General features: G+C 32.7%; 1 protein-coding gene across 1 annotated transcript in view; it reads right to left on the bottom strand.

Moving 5' to 3' along the window:
- The window catches only part of LOC129907747 (uncharacterized), a 110474-nt gene extending 85216 nt beyond the window's left edge, over positions 1-25258 (bottom strand). The window contains exon 1 of the mRNA XM_055984097.1: positions 24355-25258. Within this exon, the coding sequence (XP_055840072.1) occupies positions 24355-24437 (83 nt within the window). The 5' untranslated portion in view covers positions 24438-25258. The remainder of the gene's footprint in view (positions 1-24354) is intronic.
- Between the last annotated feature and the right edge of the window lie 671 nt (positions 25259-25929).

Raw genomic sequence — 25929 nt, 5'->3', positions numbered from 1 at the left:
CTTCTCGGTCAAAATACTATTTTTGGTTGGATCCTTTCAGGACCAATACAAACGACAGATTTTAAATGTTTTTCGACAACTATAACTAGTCTCAACGAGATATCTCTAGATCAATTACTCTCGGAATTTTGGAAAGTGGAAGAAGTTCCTGAGCCAAAACATCTTTCCGCATCTGAGCAATACTGCGAAGATTTTTATTCAGCTACAACTAGCAGGGACTCTAACGGTCGCTACGTTGTCAAACTCCCTTTCAAACAACCAACTCCAGTTCTTGGTTGGTCTAGAGACATTGCTCTTAAGCAATACCAACGCAATGAAATCAGTTTGTCTAAGAAACCTGAAATTCAATCACAATATAATAACGTGCTTCAGGAGTATATTAATATGCAACATATGCACAGGGTTACATCCAATGACTTGTATCGTAATCGTCAAATATCTTCGTTTTATCTACCCCATCATGCGGTGCTTAAACCTGACAGCATTACTACTAAACTGCGAGTAGTATTTAATGCATCTAATTCTACGAGTAATGGCGTCAGTCTTAACGACATTTTGTATCCAGGTCCGGTACTGCAATCGGATTTAATGACACTTATCCTTCGATGGCGATTCTTCCGTTACGTTTTCAATGCGGACATCGAGAAGATGTACCGTCAAATTAAGGTACATCCTGAACATACCTCCTTTCAACGTATATTGTATAGAGATTCCAACAACGATGAGATAACGGATTATGAGCTTAACACAGTTACATTTGGTGTAAATTGTGCTCCGTACCTCGCTTTGAGAACATTAAAACAACTCGCTTATGACGTCAAAGATTTATTTCCACTTGCTTCTTCGGTTTTACAAACCGACTTTTACGTTGACGACGTCCTGTCAGGAGCGCATGAAATTGAAACAGCTTTGAAAATTCAGGGGGAACTAATATCAGCTTTACGTTCAGCAGGGTTTACGCTCCGCAAATGGACAGCTAACTCGACTCGTCTTATAGATCATTTTCCTCCAACTGATCTATACAACCAAGAACTCCTCAAGTTTGAGGATGAAAGTTTTTCTAAAACCCTTGGTATTCAATGGAATGCTCAAACAGATTCCTTTCATTTCTTTGTGCAAAGGTTTGAATATGGAACAACTAAGCGTGCTGTAATTTCAACTATATCTCGCTTATTTGATCCAGCAGGATGGTTGTCACCGATAATCGTTACCGCTAAAATGATAATGCAGCAGATTTGGAAGGATGGCACGACTTGGGACCGAAGTGTTAAGCCCCTAACGTGTCAGCGCTGGAGAGCATTTTTCGATACAATGAATGACATTGAATCAATCCGAATACCGAGATGGATTCAATACAATCCTTATTCAACTTCGATACAAATTCATGGTTTCTGTGATGCGTCCGAAGGTGCATACGCTGCCACTCTTTATATTCGTACACAGAACGACATTCTTTGTTGGTCAAGTCACCTTCTTTGCGCCAAAAGCAAACCGGCTCCTGTCAAAAGCCTTACACTCCCACGATTGGAACTGTGCGGAGCTTTACTTCTCTCTAAACTTGTTTCAAAGGTTCTTCCTCAGCTGAACTGCAAAGACTTTCAACTTTTTCTTTGGACGGATAGCTCCATTGTTTTATGTTGGCTCGAAAAACCTTCTTGTACATGGGCTACCTTCGTTGGTAACAGAGTTTCCATAATACAAGAAAGTACTTCCAACGCAACATGGATGCACGTTCGTTCTTCCGACAACCCAGCTGACCTTGCTACTCGAGGGTTGACTCCTATGCAACTCAAAGAAAGTAGTCTTTGGTGGACAGGTCCATCATGGCTCAGCCAGGCTGAACAGTTTTGGCCTAGAACCCTCTTTTCGTGTCCGAAAGAAACAGATTTAGAAAAAAGGCCGATTAAAATGAACCACACTAGTGTGAAAGAATTCAATGTCGAAAAAATCATCAACAAATTCTCTTCGTTACCAAAGGCATTAAATGTAGTGGCGTATATTCTTCGCTTTTTCTATCGAACCCATCCAAAATATAAAAAGGATTTTAACCAAAAATCCAAAGTTTTAACATACGACGAAACTTTACGCTCTAAAAATCTTATTCTAAGATTAACCCAATATATGTACTTTCCCGCTGAGTACTCTATACTGTCTCAAAATGAACAAATTCCACTTGGAAGCAGTTTAGCTAACCTCAACCCAATGTTAGACTCAAATAAAATTCTTCGAGTGAATGGCAGACTGGCACATTCATCACTTTCTTTCAATGAAAGGTATCCAATTATTTTACCTTATAATGCACACATTACTACTCTTATCGTTCAGTTTATCCACAAAGTTTCACTTCACGGTGAGAATCTACTAGTGTTACGCCTAACTCGTTGTGAATATTGGATTCCCAGATTAAAAAATTTAGTTAAAAAACTTATTCGACTTTGCAAGGTTTGCACAATTCATAGAAAAGAAATGCGACAGCAGATCATGGCAGCTCTTCCACCAGAACGCACACAAATTTCATTGCCTTTCATTAACACTGGGCTAGATTTTGCTGGTCCATTCACGCTTAAAACGTTTTCTGGTAGGAAATGCAATTTAACAAAAGGGTATGTCTGTTTATTTATATGCTTCTCCACGAAAGCCATCCATTTAGAAGCTACTAGTGACCTTTCAAGCCAATCTTTCTTAGCCGCTTTAAGTCGTTTTATTGCACGTCGCGGTACACCGAAGACAATTTTCTCCGATAATGGTACCAATCTCGTCGGTGCTAGCAAAATCATTGAAAATTCTTTCAAATTATTTAAGCGATCTCTTCCATCAATCGCTTCCGAACTTTATAATGACAGGAAATTGGAATGGAAGTTCATTCCTCCCGGTGCACCTCATATGGGCGGTTTGTGGGAGGCTGGAGTTAAAAGCTTCAAGAAACATTTTCGAAAGATTGCTGCAGACCACAACTATACCTTTGAAGAGTTTTCTACACTCCTTGCTAAGATTGAGGCTTGCTTAAATTCTAGGCCGATCTCTCCAATGTCCGATAACGCCAGCAACATTCTACCCCTTACACCAGGCCATTTTCTTCGTGGTGGCCCTCTTCTGGCTCCGCCAGAACCAGATCTTACCGACACCTCCCTAAGCTATATTAACAGATGGACAAAATTACAAGTTCTTCACCAAAAGTTCTGCGCGAGATGGAAGAATGAGTACTTATTAGAGCTTCAAAAACGTCATAAATGGAAGCATCCTAAGGAAAATTTAAAAGAGAATGATTTAGTTGTAATTAAAAATGAAAATTTGCCCCCAAATGAATGGCGCTTAGGTCGCATCATAAGAGTCTACCCGGGACCTGATAACCGTGTTCGCGTTGCCGATGTTAGGACACAACATGGAGTAGTGACCCGTCCTATCGTTAAATTATGCGTGTTAACCACTGATTTATAAACTAATTCAAAGCCTTAATTTTCAAACATTTATCTTTTCTAATATCGTTAGTTATATCTCAAAATTTCAAAGCTTCAAGTTATAGCTTAAATTTCTTGCACTTATTTAAGAATATATTAATATATATACGTTCGCATTCTAAATATTGTTAATTTGTTTATTATTATTTGTACCAATTTCAAACCTAAACTATAACTCTGTTCAAATTTCAGTTAATTTTTCAATTGTACTATAAGAATTTATTTTGTATTTATGTATGTATATTTAAGTTAAAGGAGCGTATTTGCATCATGCGTTGCTGCAAGGCGGCCGGAATGTTTACGGCAGAATTAAGTATTAAATTTGTTCTTAATTGTTCTACTACTAAATACATAATCTTGACTAAAAGATGTCGCTGTAAATCGATAACTATATACCCCCACTCAATTTATACCAATTTCGCTTCTTATAATCTATACCAAAATACCTACTTTGTAACTTTGTAACTTCCTCTTTTTGTAATAACCATCGGCGAAGTAAGTTGTACGATCAATAAATATCTTCATATTTGGAAAGAGTTGAAACCACGTTTTATTTCTTATCGCATTCATCAACCTTTGATTAATTTACGCTATATATACGAACAGATACTTTTTCTTGTGTGTTGAGATGTGAGTTTTGTGTATGCGCAGTGCGCATTGCGCACATGCATTAGTTTCTCTTTTTTGTCTTTTGTTGTATTACGCGCCTCTTTCAAGAATTCAAGGAATTTGCAGATCGGAATTTTAGTTGGAATGTGAATACTATACGATCAAGTCCTGCGAGTTAGTTAGTTCTTCTGATAATTTATCCTATTTTCGTGACCTTTTTTCAATCAAAATGATGATCCTAAGTGGGCTGTAGGTCTGTCTTGGTAATTTAAATATATTTCGTCGACGTTTCGGGCGTGATTACACCCTTCTTCAGGACTCTAAAAAATTTTATTCTAAAAATACTGAACAAATTAAAATTAAAATCTATACTTACAATATTTTAAAATAATAAATTTCAAGATGTTTCTTAAAATTTGTGGTGGTTAGTTTTCTGGTAGGTATATGTAGGTATCTCTTTTATATTTTTGTAAATATTTCAAAATTCAAAAATTGAAGCCTTGAAAAAGACGTTTCAATTAATCGAATTTCAAAATAATGAAATCTAAATTTCACATTTGATAAGAAAATCAAAATTTGACTTTCAAAATCAAAAACGATCTTCAGAAATCAGGTCAAATATAAAATTTAGCCTAAAATATTTCTATGAACAAACTGGCTATATATACTGCTTAGTCCTTCGCAATCTGATCGCCTATTAACAGTATTATTAGTATTTAAAATATGCAACATTTCCAATAACATACGTTTACTATAGTGTTTTTCTGTCTCTAAAATGTCAACTAATAATACTGTTAATAGGCGATCAGATTGCGAAGGACTAAGCAGTATATATAGCCAGTTTGTTCATAGAAATATTTTAGGCTAAATTTTATATTTGACCTGATTTCTGAAGATCGTTTTTGATTTTGAAAGTCAAATTTTGATTATTAATGTTTTGAACGAAATAAAGAACGTAACATCAAAACTATTAGCAAAAGATGGAGAGGTCATTGTAATTTTTGATGAAATGAGCTTACAAAAAAATCTGACCTACAATAAATTCAAAGATGAAATTGAAGGTTTTGTGGATTATGGAAATAACCAAAGGTCAGATGATTTTGCTAAATCTGCATGTGTGTTCATGATTCGCAGTGTCTGTGGCAATTTTAAGCAGGTGTTATATCATGTTGTTTGTCCAAGCAATATCCCTATGAAGCAACTTGAGATTGAGGTATATAATTGTCTTGACATAAATTTAAATGTGAGAGCTATATGTGCGATCAAGGGCCTACAAATCGTAGTTTATTTAACAATTTAAAACTTGATGAAAAAAAAATTCAGTTTTACATACCTACGAAGAAAAAAAAAATATATGGAATGTACGATATTCCACACCAATCAAAAGCATACGAAAAAATTTATTAAAATACAATTTTTCAACTTCTGATGGAATTGTAAGTTGGAAAGTAATTAAATACCTTAACAATGTCCGAAACTTACTTCAGCACATATCGACCCAACAAAACATAGCTCTTCAATTGATTTTAGCTCAAAAAGAGGTATAGGTAGGAACATATATTTTAAAATATGTTTAGAAAAGTATAGTATGTATTTCAACTTATGAGCAATTTTTTCTCGTTTAAGCTATGCCTTAAGAAAAAAAGTACTCAATAGGAAACACATTGGACAAAAGTAACGTCAAGAAAAACATAAAAATGGTGTTCTATACTTCTTCTTCTTTTTAATAATGTCCTTCTTAAATTAATTACACGTACAAAATACGTTCAGGAACTGTATGAGTTTCAATATTAAAGACAGAAAGGTACACTTCTTATACTCATACAATGTATGAGTATAAGAATTGCAGCTTTCTGTCTTTAATGTCATTCTTTTTAAATAACAAAAAAATAACAATTCTGTTTTTCAACCTTAAAAAAAACACGTGCGCAATTCACACGTGGTAGAAGTGGAACGTTCAAAAATTTAGATTGTTACCTTTTTATTGGTTTAGATCAAAAGATATAACATGTTCAAAAAAGAACATCTTTTTACCGTTTTCTCTGGATTGTGAATATAAAATTAATACAAATATAGTCCTAGTTATTATCTATCTATGGTTAAAATTTCATTTATCTATCTATTTAAATAAAAAAGATATATCTAAATAAAAAACCGTTAAAACGGTTCCCCCCTTATTTGGTCAAAAATAATTTTAGATCTCGTACGTCGTACATACGTGCGCTGCGCATAACCAATACCTAAAAATAAAAAATTACTCAAAACTACCCCTAAAAATAGGTGTTTTTCAAAAATTCATATTTCAAAACGCAACGCTTCAGAAAAATATTAGTAGGTTTAAGACGCCTGATTTTTTTTTTCATTAATTTCATTAACTTTCTTAACCTTTAAAAAAGAAAATGTAATCGCTGTGGCTCTAGAAATTTTAAGAAAAGATAAATAAATAAAAAAAGGAGCGGAAATAAATACACGCTTAGCCCAGCTAGCCTTAACATATCCTTGATCTTGAAGATCGGATTATAAGAACTCGAGCTGTAAAGCCAATCATATCCCTTGAATTTTTTCTATTTACAAAAACAACGGAAAATGTATTTTTTTTTCGGCATGTGGATGTGCCTTTAAACGACCAACTCTTCTGCACCTGCACTCAGCGCAACACCACCAAATAGAACACGAAAAAAAAAACCATAACAAACCCATTTTTTTCCATTTGTGAAGAATGATCATGTGCGTATTATGTGAGTGTGTGTGGTGTAGGTATTGAGAGAGAAAAAGAAAATAAAATAAATATCTTTAGTTCTTTCTTTGTCTTTTCATTCATAGGAAAGAAGAGGTTTTTTTCAAGAAAGAAGATGAGCGAGATGATTTTGCGAGAGAGATGCTTTTGGAAAAGCTTTTTTTTTTGGTCAATTTCAGTTTCATATATCATTTCTCTCCATATGAATAAGACATCTGTATAATTTATTATCTGTGCTTTAAGGGGTATCTAGTTGTAAGTGCGAAAAATCGTGCTTATTGGTGATTTTCTTGTGAAAAGGCTTTGTGTTAAATATATACATACAATAGATGTACATATAGCGAATTTAATGTATTTTAAGAATTCGCGTTGTATTAACAAAAATACTGAGTTCCGTTATTTTTGTAGTGGACTTTCACAAAAAGGTGTCTGGTGGTGAGGAAGATATCTCTAATCCAAGTTGTTTAAAATAAGAAAAACCAAAAGATTCGTTTTTAGAATAGATGAATACAGGTATAATGAACGAAGGAATAGTCAAAATTTTGACTTCCCAAAGAAAAAAAATCGTTTTCTACCAAGAAAATTTACACTTTAAAGTGGGCTCCGTGAAGCCAGAACTGCGACCTCAAAATTTTTGAACCAAATTTGTCTAATTCGTTTGTCCACCGTTTGTCCATGTTTGTCCACCCAAAATTTTCGTTTGTCCACCCTTCAAAAAAATTTTAGAGCAAATTCTTTTTTTTATAGGAAGTCTGAAAAATGAAAAATCGTCTAAAACGACGTATAAAACCAACTGCAATCGTTTGTCCACCTCGAGTTCTATGTACACACCAAATATTATCGTTTTTCCACCCCCCGTTTAGGAGCAATTCCAAAAACAAATTTTGCACTGAAAAATTGAAATTCCCCTAAAATCCCCAAAAATCAATTTTCATCAAAAATTCAAACTGCTGTCGTTTGTCCACCTCGAGTTCTTTACGTATACCAAAAATCATCGTTTGTCCACCCTCCGTTTAGGAGATATTCCAAAAAGAATTTTTTTATAGCAACTCAAAAAAAAGTACGCATACACCACAGTGTACCTGTACTGAAAATTAAAAAGTCCTCAAAAATTATTATTTTTTGAAAATTCAAACGGCAATCGTTTGTCCACCTCGAGAAATGGATACAAACAAAAAATCATCGTTTGTCCACCCCCCGTTTAGGTGATATTCAAAAAACAAATTTTGTACTGAAAAATTCAAAGTCCCATAAAATCTCCAAAAATTGACTTTTTTCAAAATTTCAAATTTCTGTCGTTTGTCCACCTCGAGTTCTACACGTATACTAAAAATCGTCGTTTGTCCACCCTACGTTTAAAAGATATTCAAAAAACAAAATTTGTACTGAAAATTTCAAAGTCCCAAAAAATCTCCAAAAATTGACTTTTTTCAAAATTTCAAATTTCTGTGGTTTGTCCACCTCGAGTTCTAAACGTATGCCAAAAATCGTCGTTTGTCCACCCTACGTTTAGAAGATATTAAAAAAACAAATTTTGTACGGAGAAATCGAAAAAAAATGTTACGCATACACCAGAGTGAAAATTTCAAAATCCTCAAAAATTACTTTTTTTCAAAAATTCAAACGGCAATCGTTTGTCCACCTCGAAAAATGGATACAAACAAAAAATCGTCGTTTGTCCACCCTACGTTTAGAAGATATTCAAAAAACAAAATTTGTACTGAAAATTTCAAAGTCCCAAAAAATCTCCAAAAATTGACTTTTTTCAAAATTTCAAATTTCTGTCGTTTGTCCACCTCGAGTTCTACACGTATACTAAAAATCGTCGTTTGTCCACCCTACGTTTAAAAGATATTCAAAAAACAAAATTTGTACTGAAAATTTCAAAGTCCCAAAAAATCTCCAAAAATTGACTTTTTTCAAAATTTCAAATTTCTGTCGTTTGTCCACCTCGAAAAATGGATACAAACAAAAAATCGTCGTTTTTCCACCCTACGTTTAGAAGATATTCAAAATACAAAATTTGTACTGAAAATTTCAAAGTCCCAAAAAATCTCCAAAAATTGACTTTTTTCAAAATTTCAAATTTCTGTCGTTTGTCCACCTCGAGTTCTACACGTATACTAAAAATCGTCGTTTGTCCACCCTACGTTTAAAAGATATTCAAAAAACAAAATTTGTACTGAAAATTTCAAAGTCCCAAAAAATCTCCAAAAATTGACTTTTTTCAAAATTTCAAATTTCTGTCGTTTGTCCACCTCGAGTTCTACACGTATACTAAAAATCGTCGTTTGTCCACCCTACGTTTAGAAGATTGCCGTTTGAATTTTTGAAAAAAAGTAATTTTTGAGGATTTTTGAAATTTTCACTCTGGTGTATGCGTAACATTTTTTTTCGATTTCTTAGTACAAAATTTGTTTTTTTAATATCTTCTAAACGTAGGGTGGACAAACGACGATTTTTGGCATACGTTTAGAACTCGAGGTGGACAAACGACAGAAATTTGAAATTTTGAAAAAAGTCAATTTTTGGAGATTTTTTGGGACTTTGAAATTTTCAGTACAAATTTTGTTTTTTGAATATCTTCTAAACGTAGGGTGGACAAACGACGATTTTTTATTTGTATCCATTTTTCGAGGTGGACAAACGATTGCCGTTTGAATTTTTGAAAAAAAGTAATTTTTGAGGATTTTGAAATTTTCACTCTGGTGTATGCGTAATATTTTTTTTCGATTTCTCAGTACAAAATTTGTTTTTTTAATATCTTCTAAACGTAGGGTGGACAAACGACGATTTTTGGCATACGTTTAGAACTCGAGGTGGACAAACGACAGAAAGGAGAGTGGGCATTTTGGCCCATCGGTGTAACACATTGAGACATACATCAAATAAAAGGTCTCGATGAGTGTATTATTTGTTTGTATGGGCACAAGTCTGTATCTCGTGCAGGGAAAGTGCATTGGTGCATTTTATTTTCAAAAATGTATGTAATAAAATTCATAAAAGTATACATTTTGACTAGACGTTCGATAAAATTGTTTCAAAAACATTACAAAACTGTGTTGGAAGTTCAATTGGGCTATTCCATCACCAGTTTTCACCCATGACGCAATGCATTTTTCGTTTTTTAGAACACTTTTGTTTGGGACGTGGCTCATTTGTTTAGATGCTCTATTGACTAGATTCAAAAACATAATAACAACGGTGTTCTGTTGGACTAATCCATCTACTGCTTTAATTTAAAAAAAAATGCATTTATGGTTTTTATAGATTGAAATGCAATAACAAAAAATGTTTGAGTAAGTATATGATCTTCTGTACTTTGAAGTCGTGTGCGAAACTACCTTGTTGGTTTAAAATAATTTAAATATACGAAGGTTGTGACTAATTTTTCAAAAATGCAACTCAAACTACAAGTTACATATATTACTCATAAAATGTTGGTAGGTATTATGAATTTAATCCACAAACCATACGACATGGATTTAGTCGTTTCTCCACCTTTTTTTGTTCTAAAAACACAAACATTTAAAATAACCTTGAATACATTTTTGAACATAAAATGCACCACTGCACCTTCCACGAGATAGAGTTTATTGTCTATTCAAAGAAATATCAGTAACTTTCATTTGATGTATGTAATTTTCAATGTGTTACATTTATCTTTGAACATAAAATGCACCAATGCACTTTTTCTGCACGAAGTATAGACTTTTGTCCATACAAAGAACAAATGCGCTCATTGAGATCTTTCATCTGATGTTTGTCTCAATGTGTTACACCAATGAGCCACGTCCCATACAAAAGTGCTCTAGAAACCGAAAAATGCATTGCGTCATGGGTGAAAACTGGTGATGGATTAGCCTAATTGAACTTCCAACACAGTTATGTTATGTTTTTGAATCAATTTAATCGAGCATCAAGTCAAAATGTATACTTTTCTGAATTTTATTACATACATTTTTGAGCATAAAATGCATCACTGCAATTTCCCTGCACGAGATACAGACTTGTGCCCATATAAACAAATAATACACTCATCGAGACCTTTCATTTGACGTATGTCACAATGTATTACACCGATGGGCCACGTCCCATACAAAAGTGCCCAGTCTCCTTTGAAATTTTGAAAAAAGTCAATTTTTGGAGATTTTTTGGGACTTTGAAATTTTCAGTACAAATTTTGTTTTTTGAATATCTTTTAAACGTAGGGTGGACAAACGACGATTTTTAGTATACGTGTAGAACTCGAGGTGGACAAACGACAGAAATTTGAAATTTTGAAAAAAGTCAATTTTTGGAGATTTTTTGGGACTTTGAAATTTTCAGTACAAATTTTGTTTTTTGAATATCTTTTAAACGTAGGGTGGACAAACGACGATTTTTAGTATACGTGTAGAACTCGAGGTGGACAAACGACAGAAATTTGAAATTTTGAAAAAAGTCAATTTTTGGAGATTTTTTGGGACTTTGAAATTTTCAGTACAAATTTTGTTTTTTGAATATCTTTTAAACGTAGGGTGGACAAACGACGATTTTTGGCATACGTTTAGAACTCGAGGTGGACAAACGACAGAAATTTGAAATTTTGAAAAATGTCAATTTTTGGAGATTTTTTGGGACTTTGAAATTTTCAGTACAAATTTTGTTTTTTGAATATCTTCTAAACGTAGGGTGGACAAACGACGATTTTTTGTTTGTATCCATTTTTCGAGGTGGACAAACGATTGCCGTTTGAATTTTTGAAAAAAAGTAATTTTTGAGGATTTTGAAATTTTCACTCTGGTGTATGCGTAATATTTTTTTTCGATTTCTCAGTACAAAATTTGTTTTTTTAATATCTTCTAAACGTAGGGTGGACAAACGACGATTTTTAGCATACGTGTAGAACTCGAGGTGGACAAACGACAGAAATTTGAAATTTTGAAAAAAGTCAATTTTTGGAGATTTTTTGGGACTTTGAAATTTTCAGTACAAATTTTGTTTTTTGAATATCTTTTAAACGTAGGGTGGACAAACGACGATTTTTGGCATACGTTTAGAACTCGAGGTGGACAAACGACAGAAATTTGAAATTTTGAAAAATGTCAATTTTTGGAGATTTTTTGGGACTTTGAAATTTTCAGTACAAATTTTGTTTTTTGAATATCTTCTAAACGTAGGGTGGACAAACGACGATTTTTTGTTTGTATCCATTTTTCGAGGTGGACAAACGATTGCCGTTTGAATTTTTGAAAAAAAGTAATTTTTGAGGATTTTGAAATTTTCACTCTGGTGTATGCGTAATATTTTTTTTCGATTTCTCAGTACAAAATTTGTTTTTTTAATATCTTCTAAACGTAGGGTGGACAAACAACGATTTTTGGCATACGTTTAGAACTCGAGGTGGACAAACGACAGAAATTTGAAATTTTGAAAAAAGTCAATTTTTGGAGATTTTTTGGGACTTTGAAATTTTCAGTACAAATTTTGTTTTTTGAATATCTTTTAAACGTAGGGTGGACAAACGACGATTTTTAGTATACGTGTAGAACTCGAGGTGGACAAACGACAGAAATTTGAAATTTTGAAAAAAGTCAATTTTTGGAGATTTTATGGGACTTTGAATTTTTCAGTACAAAATTTGTTTTTTGAATATCACCTAAACGGGGGGTGGACAAACGATGATTTTTTGTTTGTATCCATTTCTCGAGGTGGACGAGGTGGACCGTTTGAATTTTCAAAAAATAATAATTTTTGAGGACTTTTTAATTTTTAGTACAGGTACACTGTGGTGTATGCGTACTTTTTTTGAGTTGCTATAAAAAAATTCTTTTTGGAATATCTCCTAAACGGAGGGTGGACAAACGATGATTTTTGGTATACGTAAAGAACTCGAGTTGGACAAACGACAGCAGTTTGAATTTTTGATGAAAATTGATTTTTGGGGATTTTAGGGGAATTTCAATTTTTCAGTGCAAAATTTATTTTTGGAATTGCTCCTAAACGGGGGGTGGAAAAACGATAATATTTGGTGTGTACATAGAACTCGAGGTGGACAAACGATTGCAGTTGGTTTTATACGTCTATCTCAAAATTTGAGCGTTTTAGACGATTTTTCATTTTTCAGACTTCCTATAAAAAAAAAGAATTTGCTCTAAAATTTTTTTGAAGGGTGGACAAACGAAAATTTTGGGTGGACAAACATGGACAAACGGTGGACAAACGAATTAGACAAATTTGGTTCAAAAATTTTGAGGTCGCAGTTCTGGCTTCACGGAGCCTTAAAGTGGCTTAAAAATGTCTAGCCGAACGGCCCTGCCGTTTAGGAGAAATTTTCCTCACCGACTTTGAAAACATCGTTTCGAGGAAAACTCGTTTAAAAATTTTGGCAACCATGTAAACTAACTTAAAAATTCAACACAAATACGCTTATTTCTTCGAATCTAATTGCCGTATTAATGTGACATTTTCGGACAATATTCTTTTTTACATGTACATTCAGAATATGCAAAAAAATAATTGTTGTTGCAATTTCTTTATCAAGCGATGTACATCCCCCAATGACCGATCTGCCACACGATCGGTGGCAGAATGAAATTCATTCATCAAAGTTATTTATTAAAAGTATTTACATTACAACCAATACCATTGATTACCATTGGTACACTTCCTTCATAAACTACTCCTTTTTCTATTATATTTCTGAAAGAGCTTTCAGGATTAATGCTTTTTTCAAGCTTTTAGAATGAACAAAATCAAATGTGTTGTCGTGGTGCTGGTGGCTGTTTGTTTTTCATTTTGTGTATGTAGGAAAACAGTTAAGGCCCAACTATAATCGACATAAAGGCCCAACTATAATAGGCATATGCGCGCATGGGCTTATGTCAAAATGGCATGAGTGAGTTGTCGAACACACACAATTCTTATGGGATAGCCATAATGCGCATATGCGCGCTTCGTTAACTTTCGTTAAACATATGCCGTGCGCTCTGAAGCGCACGACATGAGTAAATTTCTTAAAATAAAATGTAAACAACATGTATGCAAGGGGGATGGAAAAATTAAATTAATTTTCTCTGAATAAAAATGTGAACGAACTGTGAATTGAATAAAAACAGTTTTAAAAATATTGTTGTGTAATTCAACGCGTTTTTTCTTTTTACAAAAATTAACTGTCGTATTAATCAATCGCGAACGGACGTGTATATTTTGTGTGCTTAAAATAAAGCAAATTTAAAGAAAAGTACAGTGAAAATATACAATACATTGGGTTTTATCTGTAGATTTTTTGATTCTGCATAAGATAAACCCAATGTGAATGTGTAATTTGAATTAAATTGTGAAAATATTAATAAAATAAATTTCATAAATTATTAAAATTGCCGAATTTTTAATCAAACATCGAACCTAGTTTGAGTGACAATTGAACAAAGAAAAAAAAAAATCATCAAAACAAAGAAAATAAATAAACATGAATTCAAGTGGTGTGTGTGCAGAATGCAAAAAAACTAACAGGGGCAATAAAACAGAGGCAGTGTTAGTTTCATGCAGAGGGGGGTGTGGATCTGTGTACCATCCCAAATGCATAAACTTAGCCGAATATGATATTGCCAAAACAATTGAACCCAAACCATATTTGGTAATATTGTGTGAATTGTGCCGCGATAAGCTTGTCTCTCTTAGACACATTGAAGAACACATAAAAGAAATAAAAGCTAATTTCGATCAACTAGGTGTCAAAGGACCCCGCACATTTTGTATGGGAAGTGGCCCTCGTTGAAATAGTATGTTGTTCTCTTGAAGCCCCTGATCAAAAGTTGCTATGGGCAGAAAGTAAAAAAATGGACAGTTTTTAAGATAACGGGATTTTTCCGACGACTATCTCAAACCTTTTATAAGGGATAGTAACTCTCTATTTTGTGTTTTTGGGCTATATTTAGTAGAATCCATAGGTTTTTAGGGTCGCTGAAACCGAATCCGAAGTCCATTTTGTCCCATCACGTCAGGTTTTCAAGATAACGTCAAAAAATGTCATAGCCTAACAAAAAAATTATTTTTTGATCTGGGAGTGCACCTATGTTAATTATATGTTTTTCGGTTCGCTGAAGCCAGATTCGAAGTCTATTTTTCCCTATCAAGTCAGGTTTCCGAGATAACCTAAAAAAAGGAACGAACACATTTTTTTAGGTTATCTCGGAAACCTGACTTGATAGAGCAAATAAGACTTCGAATCTGGCTTCAGCGAACCGAAAAACATATAATTAACATAGTCGCACTCCCAGATCAAAAAATATTTTTTTTGTTAGGCTATGACATTTTTTGAGGTTATCTTGAAAACCTGACGTGATGGGACAAAATGGACTTCGGATTCGGTTTCAGCGACCCTAAAAACCTATGGATTCCACTAAATATAGCCCAAAACACAAAATAGAGAGTTACTATCCCTTATAAAAGGTTTGAGATAGTCGTCGGAAAAATCCCGTTATCTTAAAAACTGTCCATTTTTTTACTTTCTGCCCATAGGAACTTTTGATCAGGGGCTCCAAGAGAACAACATACTAAAATTTCAGACAGTTTCACCGAGGGCCACTTCCCATACAAAATGTGCGGGGTCCTTTGAAAAAGTATTGAACAGTGACTCAAAAGATAATAGTGAAAATAAAATTATATCAACAATTAAAAAAACAATTAATGAAAATTTAAACAGTGATAAAAAATCATATGCTAGTGCTGTAAAAAAGAGTACCATAATTATAAAACCAAAGGAGCACCAGAATGCAGAGAAAACCAAATCGGAAGTGAAATCTAGTGTTAACCCAGGAACATCTTCAATACAAGTGTCGGGAATTAAAAAAGTTGATAAGGGTGCAATTGTGGTCTCATGCGAGAATGATGAATCGATGAAAAGAGTGAGAGATAAAGTTGAAGAGAACCTGGGACAGAAATATGATGTGAATGAGTTAAAAAGAAATAATCCAAGAGTGCAAATTTTTAATTTATCTGAGAAAATGGACGAAAATGAATTGATTAATTGTTTGAAAAACCAGAATGAAATTTTGAAAGATGTTAACTTAGTGTGTAAAGCCATGTGGAAAAAACCAAATAAAAATTCTTATACAGCAGTGATTGAATTGGATAGCAAGAGTTTTAATGAAGTAATGAAAGCTGGTAAACTAAGTGTTGGATGGGATAAATGTTTAGTGAAAGAATCATTTTATGTTAAGAGATGTTTTAAATGTCTGGGATTTAATCATAACAGTAAGGATTGCAAAGCTGAGAGTAAGTTATGTGCTAAATGTGGTGGATGTCATATCTTTTCTGATTGCAAGGCTGAATGTTTGAAATGTGTGAATTGCGTACGAATGAATGAAGAACTTAAATTGAATTTGAAAACAAATCACAGTGCGTTTGATAATGAGTGTGAAGTATATAAGCGTAAGCTTAAAGTGTTGCAGAGTAGATCTTTGTAGCAAACAAAACCAATTTCAACAAAAAATTTAACATTTTATTATTTGAATATTCAAAGTTTACTGGCGAATAAAAGTGAATTGGAACTTTTAGTACACAGTTATCAGCCTGATGTTATTATACTATCAGAAACTTGCATAACTAGTGAAATTGATGAATCGGAAATTGGTATTGTTGGGTACAAAAAAGTGGCTTGTTATTCACACTCAAGATACACAGGAGGTGTGCTTATTTATATTAAAAAAGGACTTCGTTCACAAGTTATAGACATTTTAAACTTTTCAAGTGTGTGGTGTATACAAATGTTGATGTGGATAAATGATGAGAAATGGATGGTAGCAGTGTTTTATAGATCCCCTAGTACTTCAAAAACAGACTTTCTTACATTTTTTTCGGATTGGTGTTTACGTTCAATTAAGAGTGATGATAATGTTTTAATGGTGGGTGATTTCAATATTGACCTTCTGACGAAAGATCTTTACGGAGAAAAAATGTTAGAAATTCTAACTGATCAAGGCCTCTGTCAGATTGTTAAACAACCGACCAGAATAACTGATCAATCATCTACTTTAATAGACTACGTTATTACAAATAATGATCTGAAGTCAAGAGTTAAATATGCGATACATGCAGTTGATAAAATTACGGATCATGAAACTATAACTATTGAACTGCAAATTAAAAAGAAACCGGAAATTAAAAGAAGCGAGTATAAGGTTTTACGATACACAAAAGAACATTTTGATTCATGTCTTAACGAAGAATGTTTTCAGGATGTATTTTTAAAAAATGACTTGAATGATTTGTCATATACTTTCAGTGAAAAACTTAAAAAATGTTGTGAAATGTTAACGGTTACAAAGCTAAGTCCCCAATCTGAAGACAGTGAATGGTTTAATTTAGAACTACAGAGATTAAAAAGTGAAAAAATTAGAGCTTATAAAATAGCGGTTTTAAACAAAACAAATGAAAATTGGTTGAGGTACAAGAATCTACGTAATAAATATAAAAATGAAATTCGAAGTGCAAAGAGTGACTACATCATTTCCAAAATATCTGCTAAGGAGGGTAATCAAATTGAAATGTGGAAAATTCTGAAAAATATGGTTTTGCAGAATAAAAAATCAAACAACATTGATTTTGTACGTTTTGGTGATGAAATTGCAATGCAATCCAGTGAAATAGCGAACAAGTTTAATAATTACTTTGTTGATAGTATTCTTGAAATAAATGCCTCGATACCATATATTCCCTTTGTCCCACCTGATATAAATATAAATTCTGTTTTTACTTTCAGTTTTTGTAATGAAAGATCTCTTTACACTTTAATAAATAAATTAAATAACAAGAAAGATATGTGTAGACTAAACAAAGATATGATTCTTCAGTCGATTGAAATTATCGGTCCGGTACTTATGAAAATAATAAATACATCCCTGTTGACTGGTACATTTCCTGAAAGTTGGAAAGAATCATTGATTATCCCTGTTGAAAAAGTGAATAATACGAACAAGTGTGAAGAATTCAGACCAATAAATATGTTGCCATTGTGTGAAAAATTATTAGAAAAATTTGTTGCAGAACAGTTTCAAAATTATTTAGAATGTAATAATCTGTTGATACAGGAACAATCTGGATTTAGAAGTGGACACTCATGTGAAACAGCGATTAATTGTGTTGTGTGGAACTGGAAGAGGAAGATTGACTGTGGACATTCGATAGTGGCTGTGTTTCTTGATTTGAAAAGAGCGTTTGAAACGATTGATAGGCAAATATTACTGAGCAAATTACGTTTATATGGTGTATGTCATCGTGAATGGAAATGGTTTGAATCTTATCTTACCAATAGAAGTCAAAGAACTAGTGTGAATGGTGTGACATCGGATGCAAAAGTAAACAATTTGGGAGTGCCGCAAGGTTCTGTTTTGGGAGTGTTCTTGTTTCTTTTGTATATAAATGTTTGAAATATTGCAGCATGAAACTTTTTGCGGATGATAGTCTGATTTATATTTGTGGTAAAAATAGTGAAGATATGTGTGAGAAATTGAATGATGACTTAAAAAGAATTGATGTATGGCTGAAAATGAACAAGCTTAAAGTGAATGTAACGAAAACTAAATATATGAAGTTTGGAATGAATGAAGATATTGATGTGAAAATGGATAGTGAGTCTTTAATTTGTGTTGAAAGCATTAAGTATTTGGGTTCATAGATAGAAAGTTGAATCTAAAAGAACATGCTAGTCATGTATGTGCAAAAATCTCAAAGAAAATTTATTTTTTAAGCAGAATACGTAAACACTTAACATTCAATGCTGCGATTCTCATTTATAACGCGATAATTTTGCCACACTTTAATTATTGTTCAATCTTATTATATGGTTCGAATGCAGACGTGAAACTAAGACTTCAAAGACTGCAAATTAAAGGTATGAGAATAATCCTAAGAATGAATGTATATACTCCAATTCGTGTTTTACTTGAATGCTTGTGTTGGATGAATGTGAAGCAGAAATTGACGTTTGACGCTATGATTTTTATTTTTAAAATACGAAATGGTATGTTACCAACATCAGACCACAGCGTTGTAGGTTAAGTAATACCCAAAGTTCAGTCTTCTATGATGGCATTAACTATTTTAATAACTTACCAAGTGGAGTGAAGAGTGAAAATAATTTAAATGCATTCAAAAAAAAATTGTGTGAATTTATTAAAATTGATATAAACTAGTACAAATAATACACGTAAGATCATAAGTATATGAAATATTAACAATTTATAGTATATTTAAAAGTTTTTTAACTAATCTCGTTTTTAATTACCTCTTCTAGTGCTAGGGACTAATAGAGCCCAATCTTATTTATAAGATGGGTACTCTTGGCTTTAGCCAGGATGGTATGCGGAAACTCTATTATTATTATTATTATTATTATTATTATTATTATTATTATTATTATAATTATGGAAAAGAAAAATGTAAATTGTGGCAGAAGGCTATGTGCGCGTATGTTCATTATGGCTACTCCTCATGTTTTCAGAAGAAGGACGAAGCAGTTCGTTCGAATTGAGACATAAGCCAATGCGCGCATATGCCTATTAAAGCTGAAACACAATCACGCTTCAGGGCGTCACTTCGTTGCGTTACGTTGAGAAATCCTCAAAGCGCGCTTCTGTCACTTTGACTTTGAACAGCTGATTGCAACATAAAATCTGCTGTCAAATAAAAAAAAACACAGTCACTCACAAAATTATTGGGCCAAGTCTTTATCTTGATTTAATTGTGGAAAAATGAAAAAGGATATTAATTTGTTTAAAAAATGCATAGAAATTTGTTTATTCTTTAATCCTATAGTTATAAAAACAAAACCAATCAAAATATATTGTTTTTAACAATAAAACTCGAGTCTAAAACATCATTAAATTTTTTTGTTTTTAATACGTAAATTGTTTTGATTTAAAATATCTCGATGTCGTTTTTTTGTGCAAAATCTATAAAGAGAAATTAAAAAACACACATAGTTTTGCAATAATTTATTTTTTTTTATTCACATTTGGCGCAATAATAATGTGGGCGACTGTAACTATGTTTGTTAAATGTCAGAAAGCGAGCAAAAGTTCAGTCTGGTTGAACTTTTGCTCGCTTTCTTACGTTTCCTTACGTTTGTCAAAAAAAGCGTACGTAAGAAAAGCGTCATTGTGTGAGGATACACAGATTTCCTATAGTTGAACTTTTCGCAGTTGTCAAAATCGACGGCAAAGCGTGATTGTGTTTCAGCTTTTATAGTTGGGCCTTAAGCTAGCTTATGCGCGCATAAGCAAACGTGCAAATACATACACGCTCTATTGAATAGGTAGCCATAATCGAGTCTAGCTCCGTTTCGTTGACTTAAGCAAATATAAGCAAGAGCGATCTCAGTCGCTCGGTGCATAAGCGAATCTGACATGTATGTTCAAATACACACGAAAAATAAACAGAGACAGTGTGCATGTGAATTATTTCAAAATAAAGAGGGTGTACGTGTAGATTGAGAACAAAATATTCTGTGGTTCGTGTGGTTGATTGTTGGTTCAAGCCTGGTACGCTGTTCGCGCTAAATTTTAGCCGAGATAAAATTCCCATACAAGTTATCGATAATTTGTATGGGATAGATTTTAGCTCGGCTAAAATTTTTCGATAATTTGTATGGGAGCTAAAATTTAGCGCTAGCTGCGTACTGGGCCTGATTGTTGGTTGATGGCTCTATTCACTTAAGTCAGTTATGGATATGCGCGCTAATTTTGCAAACATAATCAAATTTTCGTTTGATTTTTGACATTCGCTTATGCGTGTTATAGTTGGCCCTTTAATGTCAACTTTAGAACATGCATTTTAACATTTTAAGCCTGGTACGCTGCTCGCGCTAAATTTTAGCTCCTATACAAATTATCGAAAAATTTTAGCCGAGCTAAAATGAGTCCCATACAAATTATCGATAACTTGTATGGAAATTTTATCTTGGCTAAAATTTAGTGCGAGCAGCGTAAGAAACTTTAAGCCTGGTCAGGCTGTGTCTTAAATGAGTGAATTTTTTGTTTTGTTATTTTGTTGCAAAAAGAAAATTTTTTTCGTTTTTTTTTTTTAATTTTACCGACAATAGGGTAACGCTGGTACCTTTTCGAAACATTTTTTTTTTTGGATAAAACGGCATCGCTGTGTGAGCTTTTTGATGTGATAGACATATCCAGAAGGGGTGAAGCAGAGTGAGATGCAAATGTCCTATCTTATCTTAACTGCCAATTTTTATCGGACAGAGTATAGATATAACCTGTCCTGTTCTGATTAAAAAAATCCTCCCCTTCAAGCAAGAAAACGGAGTTCAGAAAAGACACTCCGACCGAGAAAAACGGGGTTGCACTCACACACTTGCAACTTTTGTGTATGAACACAAAGTCGAAGGAGAAAACGTGGTGAAAAAACCAATACATATAAAATCGGCTCCGCGGTGATTATAATTTCCATACTAATTTGAGCCGCCTTCGGACCCGTTTCGGAGCCAAAGTCGGACTCAGCTCCGCCTGAGGCGGAGCGGATTCGGACCGAGTTTGGACTTGTTTGCTTGAAGGGTCGTTGAACACAACTATTCACTCCTACTTATGTTATCGATAACAACGCTTATTTTCCCATTATTGTGACTTGGGAAATAGCTTTCCACGCCATCTACCTCTTGGAGCGGAAATCTCAAAATGATATAGATTTTTTTTCGATTTGAAATTTATTTTACGAATTAATTTTATATGTACGAGTATCAATGTTATGATTATAAAATGATAATAATATGTGTTTATATCTAAATCAGGTTTAAAATATACCAAAAAGAATAATAATTCCTATGTAATTTGTCTCCAAAATAGGAAGCAAATCGCAGGAAAACAACAACAAATAGTACAAAAAATAAAGAAACTATTTTGGTTTAATTTTCTTTAAAAATTGTTGAAAATAAAAAAAAATGACCTTATTTAGATATAAACACATATTATTATCATTTTACTATCATAACATTGATACTCGTACATATAAAATTAATTCGTAAAATAAATGTTTTTCGAGGTATTTTTTGTTTTTTTCTTATTTAAATTACATTGAACGGCAAATCGGAAAATAATCTATATAACTTTGAGATTTTCGGCGCTGTCCACCAGGTGCCGTGATGCCAAGTGTCAATAAATAAAGTTGCTTGCTGTACTGATCTATTTTTGACAACTGATGTCAAAGGATCTGCCCGATTGAAAAGTTTGGCTACCTTTTCCCTCGCCAACGTTCGATCCGTCGTTCACGGATCGGTTGTCAAGGGCCCACTCCATAAAATCCGTCGCATCCGTTACGTTGCGAGATTCAACTAGCATCCGTCGTTTCCGTCATGTACGGGTCGGTACTCATAAGAACATGTGTCGGATGTTATGTGTTGGCCCTTTTTGGATTTTTACACTAGTCAGCAAGTGTTCAATCAGCTCTGTTTTATCTAATATGGTTACAACACAAACGTATCCCAAATCAAATATCAAAAATTGTAAAATAAGAACAACGATAACAGCTTAAAATTGTTTACATCAAAAAACATCAGACGGATTCTATGGGTTTGGGGTTTGCAAAGATAACATGTCAATTGGTTCTCGAATGTGTTTCAAAAACAAATCTGAACGCTCAGAACAAGTTCAATTTTAAGTAGGTATATTCAAGAACGTTTAACATGTTCGAGCTCTGTTCTGAGCTTCGTTCTGAAAGAAAAAAAAACATAATTTTTTATCCGGTACTTACATTTTTAAATATTTTTTTTATAAATTACAAAAACAGCACGCAGCTGCCGATAAGAATTAAATCCAACAACGGTTAGAATAGTTTTTGATATCCTTGTTTTCTTGATCTGGATATAAAATTTTTGTTGAATGTTGATTTTTAAAAATGCTACTGCGGATAGCTTCGCTTAAATACATTCATGTTTATGAAAATCAATAAAAAAATGCCATTCATTCACCATAGTAGATATACACACACAGACATACATTAGGGTGTCCCTTATATTGAAAATGGCTGAATTTAAATGCGCATAGGGGCTCAAAAGTTTTGCAATAAATAGAAAAAAATATTCCCAAAGTTTCAAGTCCCTATCCTTATGCTAACTGGACGCGACTCAATTTTTAATGTTTCCATACAAAATATCGATAAATTACACGTAGTTTTGAAGTGGTTTACTTAAAAATGCCACAAAACTGTAAAAGTTGCTAGAAAATTTTGAAAATTTGCAAATATCTTCCGAACTATATGGAGTGTACGAAAAAATATTTTTTTTTTTAAATAATGCTGAGCCAGTAAAAAGTATGTTACCGTCAATATCACTGTTTTTATGATATTTGCGCTTAATGTTTTACTTACTAAGCGTTGTTTACAAAAAAAAAAATATTTTTTAATATTTTTTTCGTACACTAGTTCGGAAGATATTTGCAAATTTTCAAAATTTTCTAAAACCTTTCACAATTTTACCAAATTTTTAAGTAAACCACTTCAAACTACCTGTAATTCATCGATATTTTGTATGGAAACATTAAAAATTAAGTCGCGTCCAGTTAGCATAAATATAGGGACTTAAAACTTTGGGAATATTTTTTTCTATTTATTGCGAAACTTTTGAGCCCCTATGCGCATTTAAATTCAGCCGTTTTCAATATATGGGACACCCAAACATACATATCTACGTACAAGTTACAGCGAACCTATGAGAATACAGTGGAATCTCGCTAACTTGAACACATACGAAACCAAGCTTGTTCAAGTTATTGGATTGTTTAAGTGACTGGAACATATAAAAAAGTCTTCGTTTTGTATGAATTCAATTTGTTATTAATAAATTAATGTAAATGACGCAAACCAAAATTACAAACGTAGTAACCTTTATTGAGGAAATTCAAATTTCTGTTGAAAAACAATTTATTTATTCAAGTTATAGAGCTTCAAATATTTTAATTGTTCAACTTATAGAATCAGCAATAAAAAAGTTCAAAAAAATAGCATGTTCAAGTTATTGGATTGTTCAAGTTATCGTATGTTTAAGTTAGCGAGAGTCCACTGTATAAGCAAATCTAAAGAAGAATAAATGTAAAAATGTAAAATTTTCAAAAATGCAACCCTTAGAATTAATATTTAGAAGAAATTTAACCTCCTGAAATTATTTTTTAAAATCTAGCTATTTAGATAAAATATAATAAAAGAAAATAGTAAACATGCTTAAAGTTACAGCGAGCTGTAACCCGAAATAAATTTAAAACGAAAAAAAAATATATATATACAACATGCCAAAGCAAAGGTGTGAATGTGGAGGTGGCAAAAACATAGCAATGTGGGAAATATGGAATTCTTTTTACTTTTCTTTTGCCTAGATTTAATTGGTCTCTAAAAAAATCAATAAAGTTCAATACAGCGAACACAAAATTAATGTACTTCGATCAACTAACAAAAATAATACTTTTTTATAATTGTACATAATTATAACTGACTTATATTTCAAACAAAGCAATAAATTCTCAAAAATGAGTTGCTAATAGAGCAAACAAAATGAATAATTCTTACTTGAGGTCTTCATCCAAATCGTCGCTGTTATACTCGTTGGTATCCACAATTATTTCTTCAGACTTTATAACCACGGAGGACATTATGTCAGTGTCTAAGCTTCCGCTTGTTTTTCTATTAAAATAATTTTTTTCTTAAGATACACTTTCACCAAAATAGGGCGGCGGTCGAGGATAACTCACATCAGGTTGCCTCACGTGTTATTTTTCTTATTTTATTTTAATATAGTATATTTCAGTTTTCAAACTAAATATCTTAATCACTTATTTGTTTAATTCACATCGTGTAGGCATATTATTTAGAATTCATTTCATAGCATAACATAATTCAAACAAAAGATACCACTTGCAAAAAAAATTATCTCAATCGAATAGAAAAAAGTATATCCTCAAGAATCAGCTGCTACAAATTTTATAGTTTCAAACGCAAAAAAAAATTTTCATTGATTGTAGAATTTCGTATTACTATGTACAAAATAAATTATATTAATTAATGGTGCAATTAAAAAACATTTCTTAATATTTATCTATTTAGTTTTTGTTTTTTTAAGTTGAAAAATATTTTATACCCATACCGCCCGGTAAATAAAATGTCGCACTTCATCAAGCAGAATACACAATGAAATCCAAGAACTTTTCACAAAATACATGAGTGGCGGGAAACAGCTGAGAAAGAAATGAGAAATGACGCTACACTATGTACGGCTACGCAATTAATTTTATTCGAATTTTCTCCGAAATACTCAAATAAAAGTATTAAAAATGTAATAACACGATTAAATTTAATTTTAAGACTAATTATTTTTAGCGTTGAGTTGGCAAATATTTAAACTAATTATTTTATAACAAAAGTACTACTTTTGTCTCGCGACACATAAAAAAGCTAAATGCCCCAACCATGGTTGCAACCATTGACACATTTCACAGGTCCACTCCACCATTGTATATATGTATATGGAAATATATATACAATGCACTCCACAGGGATGCAAACGATACATCGATTCAAAACATCGATGTTTTTGTGAAAAACATCGATGTATGTATACATTGATGTTTCTTAAAGCCTGGGCCCATGTTCTGTAACTTTTATCACTGGCGATAAAATATTTGAATGGCTTTAAAATCCATTAAATCATATCAAAATAAAAGAAATTTTGTTCCAGATCATAATTTCTTAATTCATACATTCTGAATTTGAAAGAAATTTTGCTTTATTTAAGCCTGGTACGCTGCTCGCGCTAAATTTTAGCTGATATAAAATTCCCATACAAGTTATCGATAACTTGTATGGGATCCATTTTATCTCGGCTAAAAATTTTCGATAATTTGTATGGGAGCTAAAATTTAGCGCGAGCAGCGTACCAGGCTTTATGGAAGAAAATGGATTTTGGAGACATTGAAAAACGTTTATCGCCAGTGATAAAGTTACAGAATAGGGGCCCTGGTACGCTGCTCGCGCTAAATTTTAGCTGAGATAAAATTCCCATAGAAGTTATCGATAACTTGTATGGGATCTATTTTATCTCGGCTAAAAATTTTCGATAATTTGTATGGGAGCTTAAATTTAGCGCGA

The sequence above is a fragment of the Episyrphus balteatus genome, chromosome 1 (assembly GCF_945859705.1).
Source record: "Episyrphus balteatus chromosome 1, idEpiBalt1.1, whole genome shotgun sequence".
Lineage (NCBI taxonomy): Eukaryota > Metazoa > Arthropoda > Insecta > Diptera > Syrphidae > Episyrphus > Episyrphus balteatus.
Note: the sequence above shows the minus strand (reverse complement) of the source record. Positions and strands in the feature narration are given on the sequence as shown.